We start from the raw sequence: 16,533 nt of genomic DNA, 5'->3' as shown, positions 1-16,533 counted from the left end.
AATCCTAAATTTCTAACAACTTTCCAAATATCTCTGTGAACAAGAAATTCACATTTCTCATCTGAAAACACAACTTACTCCACACACTGTGCTAAAGTCTGAGGCACATATATATTGCTCGGGTGCCTAAAACTTTTGCACAGTACTGTATTTGTCAACATGGAGCAGTGATCATGGGGGAGAAAAGGATCACACACAAAATGCTGGTGGAATGCAACAGGCCAGGCAGCATCTATAGGAAGAAAAGTCGATGTTTTGGGCCGAGACCCTTCATCAGGAGAAAAGGATGTTGGGAAAGGCGAGGGTGGGGCAGTGTGGGAGGGGTATGCGACAGGTGGCAGAGAAGGAGTGCCAGGGCATGGGGGTGCAAACACACTCAGCCACGAGACACCAGGGAAGGACAGTTGGTTTATTGATCATTACAGAATGTTTCACTGGTGCTTCCTCCTCCTTCCCTTTCCTTTCCCCTTTTCCCAAACATGATTCCTACTCTCTGTCTCCTTCCCACTCTCAGTCCACAGTGGAGATCCAAGCAGGAGATTGGGGCTGAGAGGAAAAATAGATCAGCCATGATGAAATGGTGGAGCAAACTCAATGGCCCAAATGGCCTAATTCCACTCCTATGTCTTTTGGTCATGTATCAGTATATATTGTGCTGTGCAATATATAAAATCACTACCGTCTGAGGCACATATACTGTTGCTAGGGTGCCTAAGAGTTAACACTTGACTATATCTCACAGTGATGCTCTTGTCTTTTGCTTGCCAGTACCCATTATTGGATGAGAGATAACCCCTGAAAGGAGTACAAAGGAAAACACAACTTACGTTGGGAATCTGAAATATAAATTGAAACTTTTGGGGAAAAAGTATTGCTGTTTCAATAGAACCTGAACAGAAATAAACAGTTCATTTTACATTGGCCGGAAGTTAGTGATAAAACACATATAGAAGGGAGAAGAAAACAAAAATTATGGTGTGAGAGGGAGGAAACCAGGACAGATTGAATGGTGTCTATGAGGAAGGGTGGACAAAGAGGAAAGCAAAATAAAGAGGTATAAAATGCAGTATAATTACTTGACATTACAGATGAGGTTGGGATCATTTTGATATTTCTTATGTATTCCATTGGAAACACTACCTGCTGCTTTTAAGTTTTATATGAAACTTTAGTATTTGATATCTTGAGACTTGACAGTTCCAAAGCCTTAACCTATTACTTTCCACTTATTTTCTTCAAAACTCTGCGACCACTTCCTGACAATAAAGTATTTGGGAAACTTCAATAAACTTCTGTCCACTTGCCATTAACAAAACTTTAATTCATTATAGGCCTTTCTGTTTCTAAGGAATTCTGACATTCTGCTGTCTCAGTGACAATATGTTCATTGTACAGATTATGAGAAAACCATTACAGCTGTTACAAATTGCTCAGATAAAGTAACCCCACATTTATAAATGGACTCACCTGTTTATCATTTCAGTCGCTCCAGTTTCTGTTCCTGTTGCTCTAGGTACTTCTAGGGTGGCATGGCAGTGCAGTGGTTAGCTCAAAGTTTTACAGCACCAACAATCGGAGTTCAATTCCCGCTGCTCTCTTTTGGGAGTTTGTACATCAATCCTTGACCACGTGGATTTCTTCTGGGTGCTCCATTTTCTTCCTGCATTCCAAAAATCTGAGGCATCCTGCATTTTTTTAAAATACGGGTTCAAATGGTTTGGCCTCTATAGAACCCTGATCTCAACATCATCAAAGCTGTCTGGGATTACCTGGAGAGACAAAGCAAAGACAGCCGAAGTCTGCAGAACTGTGAGGATGTGACTAAATACATTGATGAAGGTAGAGCAGTAGATGTTGTGTATATGGATTTCAGCAAGGCATTTGATAAAGTACCCCATGCCAGGCACATAGAGAAAGTAAGGAGGCATGGGATCCAAGGGGACATTGCTTTGTGGATCCGGACTGGCTGAGGAAGTGGAGGGATGGGTTAGTAAATTTGCTGATGACACCAAGGTTGAAGATGTTGTGGCTGTCAGAGGTTACAGTGGAATATCAATAGGATGCAAAAATGGGCTGAGAAGTGGCAGATGGAGTTCAACCCAGATAAGTGTGAGGTGGTACATTTTGGTAGGTCAAATGTGCTGGCAGAATATACTACTGATGATAAGACTCTTGGCAGTGTGGAGGATCAGAGGGATCTTGGGGTCCAAGTCTATAGGGTACTCAAAGTTGCTGCGCAGGTTGACTGTGTGGTTAAGAAGGCATATGGTGTATTGGCCTTCATCAACTGTGGGATTGAGTTTAAGTAACAAGAGGTAATGTTACAGCTGTATAGGACTCTGGTCAGACCCCAGTTGGAATACTGTACTCAGCTCTGGTCACCTCACTACAGGAAGGATGTGGAAACTATAGAAAGGGTGCAGAGGATATTTACAAGAATGTTGCTTGGATTGGGGAGCATGCCTTATGATAATAGGCTGAGTGAACTTGGTTTTTTCTCCTTGAAGTGACAGAGGATGAGAGGTGACCTGATAGAGGCATATAAGATGATGAGAGGCATTGATCATGTAGATTGTTAGAGGCTTTAACCCAAGGCTGAAATGGCTAACACGAGAGGGCACAGTTTTAAGGTGCTTGGAAGTCGGTACAGAGGAGATGTCAGGGGTAAGTTTTTTTTTACGCAGAGAGTGGTGAGTGCGTGAAATGGGCTGCCAGTGACGGTGGAGGCGGATACGACGGGGTCTTTTAAGAGACTCATGGATAGGTACATGGAGCTTAGAAGAATAGAGGGCTATGGGTAACCTGAAATAACTTCTAAAGTAAGTACATGTTTGGCACAGCATTGTGGGCCGAAAGAAAACCTACAGCACAATACAGATCCATGTTTCTATGCTTGGAACATCTTGTAACACTGCATGATAGTGTACCTAAGGGAATTGATGCAGTTTTAAAGGCAAAATATTGATTTGATTTAGTGTTTTACTGTTTACTGCTCTTTATATTAATTTTTTGACACATGACTAAGACATTTGCACAGTACTGTATGCGTTAGGCTTAGTAAGTTATGGGCATACTTTGTCAGCAGTTGGTTGTTGACATAATTGATGCATTTCACTGTATTTCTCAAAGTTTCAATGAACATGTGACAAATAAAGCTAATTTTTAATATTTTTTGAAAATCTAAGCACATTCACTGAAACTTGTGATTAACTACAGGAGCTTAATTGAAATTAGGGAAAAGGTAATTCGCAGAAGGAATTAATGTGCAAGTTGGAACACAAAAACCTATTGATGCTGGAGGTCTAAAATTAAAACAAACAAAAAAACCATTAAATACTGGAGACACTCTGGATCAGCATCTGTGAAAAGAAAAACAGATTTAATGTTTCATATCAATAATCCTTAGTCAAAACATGGAACTTGTAAATGACTGACGAGCACAAATGCACACAGATCCCAATGGCTGGTGCTGAGTAATATCTTCATTACTCTATCCATGGTCCTGGAAGTTTTTTTTTAGCCACTCATTTGAAAATTGAGATATTTTGTATTAACTTTTGCATCACTCGAATCCTTACTTGCATGCACTGTGAGGACTCTATCTCTCTTGGCTATTTTGGTTGAGTAAAGAAGTGGATTATTAAAAGGGCAGTTGGCAAATGGCATGGCAAATATTTTGAAGCCACTTTAACAGTGCACTTTATCACCACCTGAACGGCAAGGTCGGCTAAATTCACCGTTATAAAGACTGTGTACACCAAATTTCCAAACTCTAAACTGCTAAACTTGTAAAAAATCTATTTATATCAACAGAGAACAGGTTTCTATTTATCCAAATAATAAAAAGGGAATTTTTCTTTTCAAGTGATGTGAACTCCTCTTCCCGACTCTCATATTAACTAATGTAGCCAGTTGGTTCTCAGGTGACTGTCCACCTTCTTTAGAAACTATTAGTCTGACCTCCTCTGTAAAGAAAACTTCCCTTCACCCACTGTGGCTGGAAGTGACCATCTCCCAATGATTTTGATGTTTGTGTTTATCATTTTTAAAACTCCATCTTTATTCTGACAACCTTTTACCCAGCAGTATAATGCCATTAAAATGAACCTAAACATACGCAAATTACATTCTTTGATAGAATCATAATGATGCATTGTTCCCTTCATCTCATCAATCTGTCTGTATCATTTGATACAGAAGTCAACACCACTCTCTTACACATCTTTTCTCTCTTCACCAGCAAAATGGACAGTCTGTTTATGCATTAATTGTAGGCAGCTTTCAACAGTTTCAATCACCACGCCTGTCTTTTCCCTTTCAAGCCCTCTAGATACTACAGTTGTACAGAACTGTGCGCTACCGAGTCAGAGCTCCAGAGAGCCAGGTACACTGCTGTCCTCTATGCTGCCTGCACCAGGTTTGCAAGTTCTCCACCTGATGGTGCTGGATTTTTTTACCCATCCAGATGTGCTGATGGGTAAATCAGCTACTGTAAATTACCACTAGTATAATCTACATTAGTCAATAAGCAAAAGCAATCAGAGGATGTTGGCTTGTATTTTCGCAAAAGATCAAGTTGCTGGAGTACAGAGAAATGTAGAGACACCGGAGATTCTGCAAATACTAGAAGTCTTCAGCAACAGACATGCAGAATGCTGGAGGAACTCAGCAGGTCAGGCAGCATCTATGGAGGGAAATAAACAGATTCAGGCCGAGACACTTCATCAGAATCTGAAATGTTGACTGCTTATTTCCCTCCTGACTTGCTGAGTTCCTCCAGCATTTGCTGAGGATCCCTTCCAGGCTTGGGCCCAATGGAGCACATCACCGCCTGTGTTGTTCTAAGTACCCGTTGAGGGTCTCTTTCTGTATTTCATTGACATCCTCCTCTGTAGCATCATCAACTAAATAAAGGAGTAACTTACAAATGTATGCTAATGAAATCTTGTTCTTTCCTTCTCCTTCAGTGTTCTGAAAACGCTCGCCACATCTTCATTCTTGATTGAGGTGCAGTTTACTCCACTTAACCTCTTCCATGAATATATGAATGAAATAATCAGCTGAGTATAAAAGTATCAAACTGAATTCAGGCTAGAGAAGTATTTAGAATTTAAAGTGGGACAATAAGGTATACAGACCAAAGCAACAGAATTTAAAAACACAGATGATGTTACAATTGTATAACTCATTGGTTGAACCATACTGAAGTAGTGTGTAACTTTTGGCACATTGGCCTTCATAAATCAATGTTAGAAACATAGAAAACCTACGGCACCATACAGGCCCTTTGGCCCACAAAGTTGTGCTGAACTTGTCCCTACTCTAGAAATTACTAGACTTCCCCATAGTCCTCTATTTTTCTAAGCTCCATGTACCTATCCAAAAGTTTCTTAAAAGACCCTATCATATCTGCCTCCACCAAATTCGCTGGCAGCCCATTCCATGCACTCACCACTAAGTAAAAAACTTACCCCTGACATCTCTTCTATACCTATTCCCCAGTACCTTAAACCTGTGTCCTCTCATGGCAACCATTTCAACCCTGGGAAAAAGCCTCTGACTATCCACACAATCAGTGCCTCTCATCATCTTCTACACCTCTATCAGGTCACCTCTCATCCATCGCTCCAAGGAGAAAAGGCCAAGTTCATTCAACCTGTTTTTGTAAGGCATGTTCCCCAATCCAAGCAACATCCTTGTAAATCTCCTCTGCACCCTTTCTATGGTTTCTACATCCTTCCTGTAGTGAGGCAGGAACGGGTGAATTTATTATGGGGAACAAGGAAATGGCAGATGAGTTGAACAGGTACTTTGGATCTGTCTTCACTAGGGAAGACACAAACAATCTCCCGGATGTAATAGTGGTCAAAGGAACTAGGGTAAAGGACGAACTGAAGGAAATTTATATTAGGCAAGAAACGGTGTTGGATAGACTGTTGAGTCTGAAGGCTGATAAGTCCCCGGGACCTGATGGTCTGCATCCCAGGGTACTTAAAGAGGTGGCTCTAGAAATTGTGGATGCATTGGTAATCATTTTCCAATGTTCTATAGATTCAGGAACAATTCCTGCTGATTGGAGGGTGGCTAATGTTGTCCCACTTTTCAAGAAAGGAGGGAGAGAGAAAACAGGGAATTATTGACCGGTTAGCCTGACGTCAGTGGTGGGAAAGATGCTGGAGTCAATTATAAAAGAGGAAATTACAACACATTTGGATAGCAGTAGAAGGATCAGTCTGAGTCAGCATAGATTTATGAAGGGAAAATCATGCTTGACTAATCTTCTGGAGTTTTTTGAGGAAGTAACTATGAAAATGGACAAGGGAGAGCCAGTGGATGTAGTGTACCTGGACTTCCAGAAAGCTTTTGATAAAGTCCCACATAGGAGATTAGTGGGCAAAATTAGGGCACATGATATTGGGGGCAGAGTACTGACATGGATTGAAAATTGGCTGGCTGACAGGAAACAAAGAGTAGTGATTAACGCGTCCATTTCAGAATGGCAGGCTGTGACCGGTGGGGTACTGCAAGGTTCGGTGCTGGGACTGCAGCTGTTTACAATATACATTAATGATTTAGATGAAGAAATTAAAAGTAACATTAGCATATTTGCTGATGACACAAAGCTGGGTGGCAGTGTGAAATGTCAGGAGGATGTTATGAGAATGCAGGGTGACTTGGACAGGTTGGGTGAGTGGGCAAATGTATGTCAGGTGCAGTTTAATGTGGATAAATGTGAGGTTATCCACTTTGGTGGCAAGAACAGGAAGGCAGATTACTATCTAAATGGAGTCAAGTTAAGAAAAGGGGAAGTACAACGAGATCTAGGTGTTCTTGTACATAAGTCAATGAAAGCAAGCATGCAGGTACAGCAGGCAGTGAAGAAAGCTAATGGCATGCTGGCCTTTACAACAAGAGGAATTGAGTATATGAGTAAAGAGGCCCTTCTGCAGCTGTACAGGGCCCTGGTGAGACCCCACCTGGAGTATTGTGTGCAGTTATGGTCTCCAAATTTGAGGAAGGACATTCTTGCTATTGAGGGAGTGCAGCATAGGTTCACAAGGTTAATTCCCAGAATGGCGGGACTGTCATCTGTTGAAAGATTGGAGCAACTGGGCTTGTATACACTGGAATTTAGAAGGATGAGAGGGGATCTGATTGAAACATATAAGATTATTAAGGGATTGGACACACTGGAGGCAGGAAGCATGTTCCCACTGATGGGTGAGTCCAGAACTAGTGGCCACAGTTTAAGAATAAGGGGTAGGCCATTTAGAATAGAGATGTGGAAAAACTTTTTCACCCAGAGAGTGGTGGATATGTGGAATGCTCTGCCCCAGAAGGCAGTGGAGGCCAAGTCTCTGGATGCATTCAAGAGAGAGTTAAATAGAGCTCTTATAGATAGCGGGGTCAAGGGATATGGGGGAGGGCAGGAACTGGGTACTGATTGTGTATGATCAGCCATGATCACAGTGAATGGCGGTGCTGGCTAGAAGGGCCGAATGGCCTACTACTGCACCTACTGTCTATTGTCTATTGAGGTGACCAGAATTGAGCACAGTACTTCAAGTGGGGTCTGACCAAGGTCCTATATAGCTGCAACATTACCACTCAGCTCCTAAATTCAATCCCATGATTAATGAAGGCCAATACACCATATGTCTTCTTAACCACGGCATCAACCTGCACAGCTGCTTTGAGCATCCTATGGACTCGAACCCCAAGATCCCTCTGATCCTCCACACTGCCAAGAGTCTTAGCATTAATACTATATTCTGCCATCATATTTGACCTAACAAAATGAACCACTTCACATTAATCTGGGTTGAACTCCATCTGCCATTTCTTAGCCCAGTTTTGCATCCTATCAATGTCCCGCTGTAACATCTGGCAGCCCTCCACACTACCCTCAACACCTCCAACCTTTGTGTCATCAGCAAACTTACTAACCCATCTCTCCACTTCCTCATCCAGGTCATTTATAAAAATCACTAAGAGTAAGGGTCCCAGAACAGATCCCTGAGGCACACCACTAGTGACTGACCTCCATGCAGAATATGACCCATCTACAACCACTCTTTGCCTTTTGTAGGCAAGCCTGTTCTGGATCCATAAAGCAATGTCCCCTTGGATCCCCTGCCTCCTTACTTTTTCAATAAGTCCTGCATGGGGTACCTTATCAAATGCCTTGCTGAAATCCATATACACTACATCTACTGTTTTTCCTTCATCAACATTTAGTCACATCCTCACAAAATTCAATCAGGCACATAAGGCATGACCTGCCCTTGACAAAGCCATGCTGACTATTCCTAATCATATTATACCTCTCTAAATGTTCATAAATACAGCCTCTCAGGATCTTCTCTATCAACTTACCAACCACTGAAGTAAGTGTTGATACTGGAGACGGGATGTTATGTTGAAGGTGTATAAGACATTGTTGAGACCTAATGTGGAGCATTGTGTGCAGTTTTTGTCATCTACCTACAGGAAAGATGTAAATAAGATTGAAAGAGAACAGAGAAGATTTAAAAGAATGTTTCTAGGTATGAAGGACCTGAGTTACAAGGAAAGATTGAATCCGTTAGGACTATATTCTTTAGAACACAGAAGATTGAAGGGAGATTTGATAGAGGTATACAAAATAATGAGTGTAGGGTGAAAGATGAGAAGTTTAAGGGGAACATGTTTGAGAAGTTTGGGTACGTACGTGGTTGGTTGGGGTATGGGGGAACTATGATCCCCATGCTGGTCGATGGGAATAGGTAGTTTAAATGGTTTTGGCATGGACTAGATGGGCCAAAGGGCCTGTTTCTGAGCTGTACTTCTCTATCACTCCAGTGTATTACTGTTCTGTTACCACATTACAAGAAGGAATACCATTGCATCACAGGACAGGAACATTTAAGTTGCAAAGTAAGACTCATACAGCCGGGATAATTTCTTTGGTATAGACTGAGTGAAATGGCAGACTTAAATGAAACAAATAAGATTATTTCAACTTAAATAAATTGGATAGAAAGATCCTGTTCATAACAATGAGTTCATTATTCAGGTGCCTTCAATTTGAAGTTATAAACAGAAAGATTAAAGGAGTCTGAGAAAAATTATTTTTCCCTGAAAAAATTAGTGACATTCTGGACCTTATTCACAGAAAGGATGGTTGATACAGAAACCTTCATTATATGTAAAAATGGGGGCAGTATAGTAGTATAGTGATTAGCGTAACACTATTTCAGTGCAGGCAATAATTGATGGGGTTCAGTTCCCACCGTCTGTGCAGAGTTTGTAAAATTTTCTCCCCATGAACATGTGTGTTTCCCCCTTGTTCTTCCATCTTGGTGAGCTGTAGGCATGCAGTATTGATGCCAGAAGCATGGCAACACTTGCAGGTTGCCACCCCATCTTTGGACTCTGTTGGTTGTTGGCGCAAACACTTCATTTTACTGTATGTTTCAATGTGCATGTGACAAAGCTAATCGCTCTCAATCTCTCAATGGATTCTGGCTTATATGGGACACATCAGGATCAGTATATTTTGGCCCAATTAAGTGGCTGCTACAATTAATCAAAGTTTCATGGAAATAGTTAAAAAGGTACAAAAATACACACTGAGTAACAAATTATGTCTTTAAATGAAATACAGAACAAATTAGAACACCACTGTACTACTGCAATCCTATAAAACTGTATTAGTTCCTAACACTTACCTTTGGACGAATTCATCCACGTCACATTACCTAACACTTACCAATGGAAGAATTCATTCACGTCATGTTCTTTTGAGTGTAAATGAACAAAATCACCAGACATCTCATGTAGATGATGGACTGCCTTCATGCAATGCTGTTGATGACTGCATCCTCCAAATCTTCATTTTCATTGTAACATTCGAGGTGATTGCCATTATCTTCAAATTGTTAATAGTTTCTAACTTGAAGCAGTGAATTCAATTCATTTCCACTCCCAGTCATTTTTGGTTTCTCCAAACCTGAATGCTTGAAACCGCAGTGATCAAAACAGTTCTGAATTGTCTTACTGCTGATTTCTTACCAATTATCAGTGAGAAAAAAATACTGCTTTGGAACACAACCGCATGCAACTGATGCTATTTATAAACTGTTCACGCAAAGCATGGTGTAGTGCTCAACAGCCTTGCAAATGCACGCAACTAACACTAGTTAGAAACAGTTTGGCAACAGTCTCCTGTCCCATTTAAGCTGCATAGTCTCCCAAAGAAATGAAGGAAATCTTGGCTATTATCTTGATTAGTTTAGATGGACCAGTTAACTGGAACCCGCTGTACTTGATGCTGTTTGAACCTACAATGCTCGGGACCATATGCAGAAAGTCAGGATCACAGTGATTAGTTATCTCAGAGCACAGCTCCAATGCCATAATCAAGTTTGCTAATGACACCACTGTCCTAGGCCAAACCAGCATATTGGAGGGAGACTGAAAATCTGGTTAAGTGGTGCCACAATGACAACCTCTTACCCAATGTTCACAAGACCCAGGAACTAGTTATTAACCTCAGGAAGAGGAAACCAGAGGACAATAAGCCAGTCCTCGTCAGAGGATCAGAGGTGGAGAGGGTTAACAACTTTAAATTCCTCGGTGTTATCATTTTGGGTGACGTGACCTGGGCACCACATTCAAGTGCAATTACAAAGAAAACATGGCAGCACCTCTACTTCCTTAAATTGTTTGAAAGGATTTAGATTGACATCTAGAACTTTGACAAACTTCTATAGATGTGTGGGAGAGAGTATATTGAATGGCTGCATCACAGCCTGGTATGGAAATTCCTACAAAAAGTAATGGATATTTCCCAGTCCATCATGGGTAAAGTACTTTACCGATTGAGCACATCTACATGGACCATTGTCACAGGAAAGCAGCATCCATCATCAGGGACCTCCTCCATCCAGGTCATGCTCTCTTCTCACTACTGTTATCAAAGTGGTGGTACTGGAGTCTCAGGACTCTCACCACCAGGTTTAGGAACAGTTACTACTCTTCAAACATCAGGCTCTTGAACCAGTGGCAATAACTTCACTCAATTTCATTTGCCCCATTACCGGATTATTCCCACAGCCTGTGGACTCACCGTCAAGGTCTCTTCATCTCAGGTTCTTGATTCTTACTGTTTATTTATTTATTATTATTACTCCTTGTATTTGCAGTTTGTTGTCTTTTGCACACTAGCTAAATGTCAAAGTTGGTGTGGTTTTTCATTGGTTCTATTATAGTTATTATTCATTATCAATTTATTGAGTATGCCTGCAAGAAAATGAATCTCAGGGTTGTATATGGTGACATATACGTATTTTGATAATAAATTTAAGTTGAACTTTGACGACATCGGCACAATGAGCTGGTTCCTGCCTCGGTAATGCAAATTTCTGTTATTCTATGAGAAAATGGACAAATACCAAATACCTTATGCAATACATAAGGCTGTGCAAAGTCTAGCTTTAAATTAAGTAAACTTACATTGTTTTCTTTTACCATTCCTTCATGGGATTGGTTGCCGGTGTTTGGAAACTGTAAAGCATTTGCCCCATCCACCGTCATTTTACTCAGAGTGTTGTGGATGCCTGGAATACACTGTCTGGTATAGTGGTAGAGGTAAATACATGAGAGGTTTTAAGAGGTGTTGCGATAGACACATGGATACAAGAAAGATAGATATGGACATGGTGCAGGTAGAGGGGATTAGCGTTTGGGTGTTTTTGATTTGCTTTTTTGCTGGTTTGGCACGGCATTGCGAGCTGAATGGCCTGTTCCTGTGCTATACTCTTCTATGTTCTATCATGTCACTGCACTGTCTGATGCTATAGAATTTAATGGTCACACTTTGTGGCTTAGCTAATCTCTCCAATTATTTTACTACGGATTTGCTATTTTTTTTTTAGGACCTTTTGAATTTAGCTTTTCAAGATGGTCAAGAAGGTATTATCTAGTTTCCTTCTGCCAGATATGCCACTTTGCTCAAGATTCTGAATCTTCAAACCTGGAATTTTAGATGTGAATTCATTGTATTTCACAATTTTTAGCTAAATAATTTGTGCTTTTGCTAATTCCATACCATGATAAATATGTTAGCAGAAAGAGGCAGAGGGTACTGGTGGAAAAACAATTTTCTGATTGGAAGCATGTGACTAGTGCTGGGGCCTTTTGCTGTTCATGATATACAGTTTTTTAGACAACTTCGAGGTTTTATTAGTAAGCATGTGGGCGACACCATAAATTGGTGGGGTTATAGATAGCAAGGAAGGTTGGCTAAATCTACAGCAAGATGGCTCAGACTTACAATTTTTTCCATTCATAGAGATGGTTTTGCGGATAGAATACAGAAGTTAGGCATCATTGCAGGTTTGGGTTTATGGACAGTGATCTGTGGGAGTTCAGTCAGAGGAACCTTTGCCATTGTATGCCATCAATCCCCATGAATGACATAGGGTCAGCAAGCACTGTGGACTAAGACCAGCATGAAGGAGGGCTGGTGTCCCTCCAGGTGGGTGAGTCCCTCCCCAGGTCAGCAAATCCAGGGATTGGAGGGTCCATGCAGGTAGGAGTAGGTTAGCAAGTCAGCAGTTCTGGGGTCTGGAGTTTGGGGTCTTGTCATTCGTGAATCTTGGGTTGATTCTGAAAACTGAAGCCCAAATGTCAAAGATTAAGGTCAGTGAGTCCAGAATCTGAGGCCTGATGGGTGAAGCCCTGGGTCTGCGAGTCCTCTGGAGGCCTAGAGGCTGCCTGGCCTGGAGTTGGAGGCCTGTCTGTGACTATGACTAGATAAGTGGGGCAGGGCAGTAAAGGGCTTTGTTTTGTTACTGTTGTTGTTGTTCTGCTGAACATGATGGGCATGCTAAGTTGACACTTGAATGTGTGGCGACCCTTGTGGGCTACCCCCAGCGCACCCTTAGTTGTGCTGGTTGTCAATGCACACAGCACTTTTCAATGTACAAAGTGTACATGTGACTTCTGAATCAACATCACTGGGCAACAAAGATCTTGCTTCCTGAAGACTTTTGGGTGTATCTTATGGATTTTGGGCCGCTGATCATGAAAATCACCAAAAAAAAAATCCCTATCAGGCATCAAATCACCTATATTTGTTATTTTAATTCACAATTCAAGTCAGAATAACTGATGCAAATATTAAAGGTGGCATTTTTCTTAGTCCACAAATTAACTACATCATCAGTGAAAGGCAATTCACAGGACTTCTAGTGGGACCAGAGGAAATCACATGGAAGGCATTGAAGGATGTTGCTGAGGATTTTCTTAGCAGCTACAGAACTCCAAACTACATGCATCTGATTGACAACATGCTTTAACCAGACAAAAGCATGAAGTGCAACATGTCACTAAAGATTCATTTTCTGCATTCTCATTTGGATTTTTCCCCTGCAAATCTTGGTGCTGTCAGTGACGAGCATGGTGAAAGGTTTCACCAGGATATTGCGGTCATGGTGAAACAGTATCAGGGCAACTGGAATCCATCAGAGCAGGCTGATTAGTGTTGGAGACTTAAGCAAGAAGCCTCGGACACTGAATACAAATGAAAATCATCAAAATATTATTTTTAGCTCAGTTGAACTATTGCAAAGCATCTGCACCATTATGCAATTAAATGCATTTTATTCAATAAAAGTTAATTTTTTTGTTTCTCCAAATCCCTGTGATACAAGTAGTCTGAAATTATACTTGTGTTCAGCTTCAAGCCGTCTATCATAAACAAAAAAAGTTTCTGAGGAAGCCTCACTTTTTGAAAAAAATTGTTGTCCAGTGGATTGATAGATGAATTCAGAGAGAAATTTAAGTAAGCAAGTTATCAAATGTGACTGTCTTAATGCATCTAATAAGATTAGTGTAAAAATGTTCTTGACAAATCTGTGCATCATTTCTGTAGTTGGTTGGGGTGGGGGAACTAAAATTACATGACAAGGCTAAATCATTATAAATTTTCTAATACTGCAAACAAATTCCTAGGCTTAGTGCCATAGACCACAATCAACTGGGTGAAAGACATCCTTAAACAAAATTTAAAGGTCAATCATTAACGTGGGAACTCTTAATGTAATTCTTAACAGGGCTGTTCCAAAACTATGAACACTGCTAGAAACTGTTGTCATCTTAAATAACTTTAACACTGTGTTGTTTTTCGGTCTTCATTGTTTTAAAAATCATTAGAGCTGCTTTGGAGTTGTTTCCAATATGTCAAAGAAAAATTAGCAACCACAGCCCATCTGTCATAGCTTTAGAAGTGTTAGACTAATAACTATTAATATAAAGAAAATAAGTGTTAAATCTATTTTTACGAAAGATCCCTGCCATTGATATAAGCAGTAACAAAATAATTCAGAATCAAAATCAGGTTTATCATCACTAGCATGTGTTGTGAAATTTGTTAACTTATCAGCAGCAGTTCAATGCTATACATGATAATTTAGAAATAAATAAATAGGCAAATCAATCACAGTAACTATATATTTATATTGAATAGATTAAAAATAGCGCAAAAGAGAAATATTATCTATATAAAGAAGTTCAATGTCCATTTAGGAATCATATGCAGAGGGGAATAAGCTGAGTGTGTGCCTTCGAACTTCTGTAACCTCCTTCCTGATGGTAACAATGAGAAGGTGGCATGCCTAGGGTAAAGGATGTTGCCTTTCTGAGGCATCACTCCTTGAAGATGCTCTTGAGTATTCTTTGAAGATGTTCCTGGGTACTCTTGAAAGATGCTCTTGGGCACCCAAGATGGGGCTGACTAATTTTACAACTTTCTGTAGCTTCTCTCTGTTCTGTGCAGTAGCTGCCCCCCCCCCACCAGACAGCGATACAGCCTCTCACAGAATGCTCTCCACCATATATCTGTAGAAGTTTTTTGAGTTTTTAGTTGACAAACCAAATCTCTTCAAACTCCTAATGAAATATAGCTGCTGCCTTGCCTTTTTTATAGCTGTATCGATACTTTGGGACCAGGGTAGATCCCTAGAGATCTTGACACCCAGGATCTTAAAATTGCTCACTCTCACTATTCTGATCCCTCTATGAGGATTCGTTTGTGTTCCCTCGCCTTACCCTTCCTGAAGTCCACAATCAGCTCTTTTGTCTTCCTGACGTTGAGTTCAAGGTTGTTGCCGTAACTCAACTAGCTGGTATATCTTGCTCCTGTACACCCTCTCGTCACCATCTGAGATTCTACCGCCAATGGTTGTATCATCAGCATATTTACAGAGCTATACCTAGCCACACAGTAATGGGAAGAGGGAGAGTAGATAAGTGGGCTAAGAACACATCCCAGAGGTACACCAGTGTCGATCATCAGCAAGGAGGAGATATTATCAACAATCTGCACAGATTGTGGTCTTCTGGTTAGGAAGTCGTGGATCCAATTGTAGAGGGAGGTACAGAGGCTTATCGATCAGAATTATAGGAATGATGGTGCTAAACACTGAGTTATAGTCAACAAACATATTTAAGTTAAATCCACTGTTACAAAAATCCCGGCAGAACCACAAAACAAGAGATCGAGAATTTTTAGAAGCATGGTTCTCAAAGGAAGACTCTATTCACAACCATATTGAACTGTTCACGATTTACAGACTTATGCATCTGTGAGATTGGAGCCAAATAGTTGAGCTGCGGACACTTGAGGAACCAATGCTCACAATGTCTGACAAACAGGGAAACAGACCAGGAGAGATCACTCAGCTATCCAGTTGGCCGGGACCCATGGAAACTAGAGTCCAGCGCAACAGTCAACCAATCACAGTAAAGAGTCAGACCAATATAAACACGAGCAGTCGACAGAAACAACACTCAATGGTGCACTGATGATGTCACCTCGACTGGTGACGAAACGTTTGTGATCTAACCTCCAGATTCAGCAAACAACCTTACAAACTTGCAGCTAAACCGAGCTATGAATCTCGTCTTTCATTTTAAATCCACTTTATTTTACGGAATGAAAATTACTACTAAATATCACAGAGTAACAATAGTTCGAACTGTCAGTGACAATTGATCACCTTGAGGCCTCACAATACTGTGTTTGATTAGTATGGTATGCATACCAAGTCACTTTCCGACTCATTCTCTAGTAGACTTCCATCTAAATTGGTATCAGGCATGTCTGTTATAGGCAGTAGAAGGTACCTAGAGGCTTGAGTTACACCTCTTCCTTCTTCCCAAGTTGGCATGTTTTCAGCTACGGCCAACCATAAGTTCTCATGCTGTTGGTCCTCTTCTTCAGTGAACCATGCCCCCTGATAACACATTTGAATCAAATTGTAAGAATTTTACAACGTTCATTGAAGTTTGATGCCTTGCAATATTAAGCAATGTTAATAATAATTCCCCAATCATTTTATATCAGCAGAGAGATGAGTTGTAGAGAGTAAGCACATTTTTGGAAAAATCAAGATCAAAATTAGATTGAACACCATGGTAATGTAGTGATTAACGCGACACTATTACAGCCCAGGGTGTTCCAAAGTTCAGAGTTCAATTCCTGCACTG

General features: G+C 40.7%; 1 protein-coding gene across 1 annotated transcript in view; it reads right to left on the bottom strand.

Annotated features, from left to right (window-relative positions):
- Window positions 1–15,254: 15,254 nt before the first annotated feature.
- The window catches only part of LOC132392511 (adenylate cyclase type 10-like), a 133,170-nt gene continuing 131,891 nt past the window's right edge, over window positions 15,255–16,533 (bottom strand). Inside the window, exon 33 of the mRNA XM_059966463.1 lies at window positions 15,255–16,280. Coding sequence (XP_059822446.1) covers window positions 16,071–16,280 — 210 coding nt within the window. The 3' untranslated portion in view covers window positions 15,255–16,070. The remainder of the gene's footprint in view (window positions 16,281–16,533) is intronic.

The sequence above is a fragment of the Hypanus sabinus genome, chromosome 4, assembly GCF_030144855.1.
Source record: "Hypanus sabinus isolate sHypSab1 chromosome 4, sHypSab1.hap1, whole genome shotgun sequence".
Lineage (NCBI taxonomy): Eukaryota > Metazoa > Chordata > Chondrichthyes > Myliobatiformes > Dasyatidae > Hypanus > Hypanus sabinus.
The sequence above is the reverse complement of the archived record's forward strand: the minus strand, read 5'-3'. Positions and strand labels throughout refer to the sequence as shown.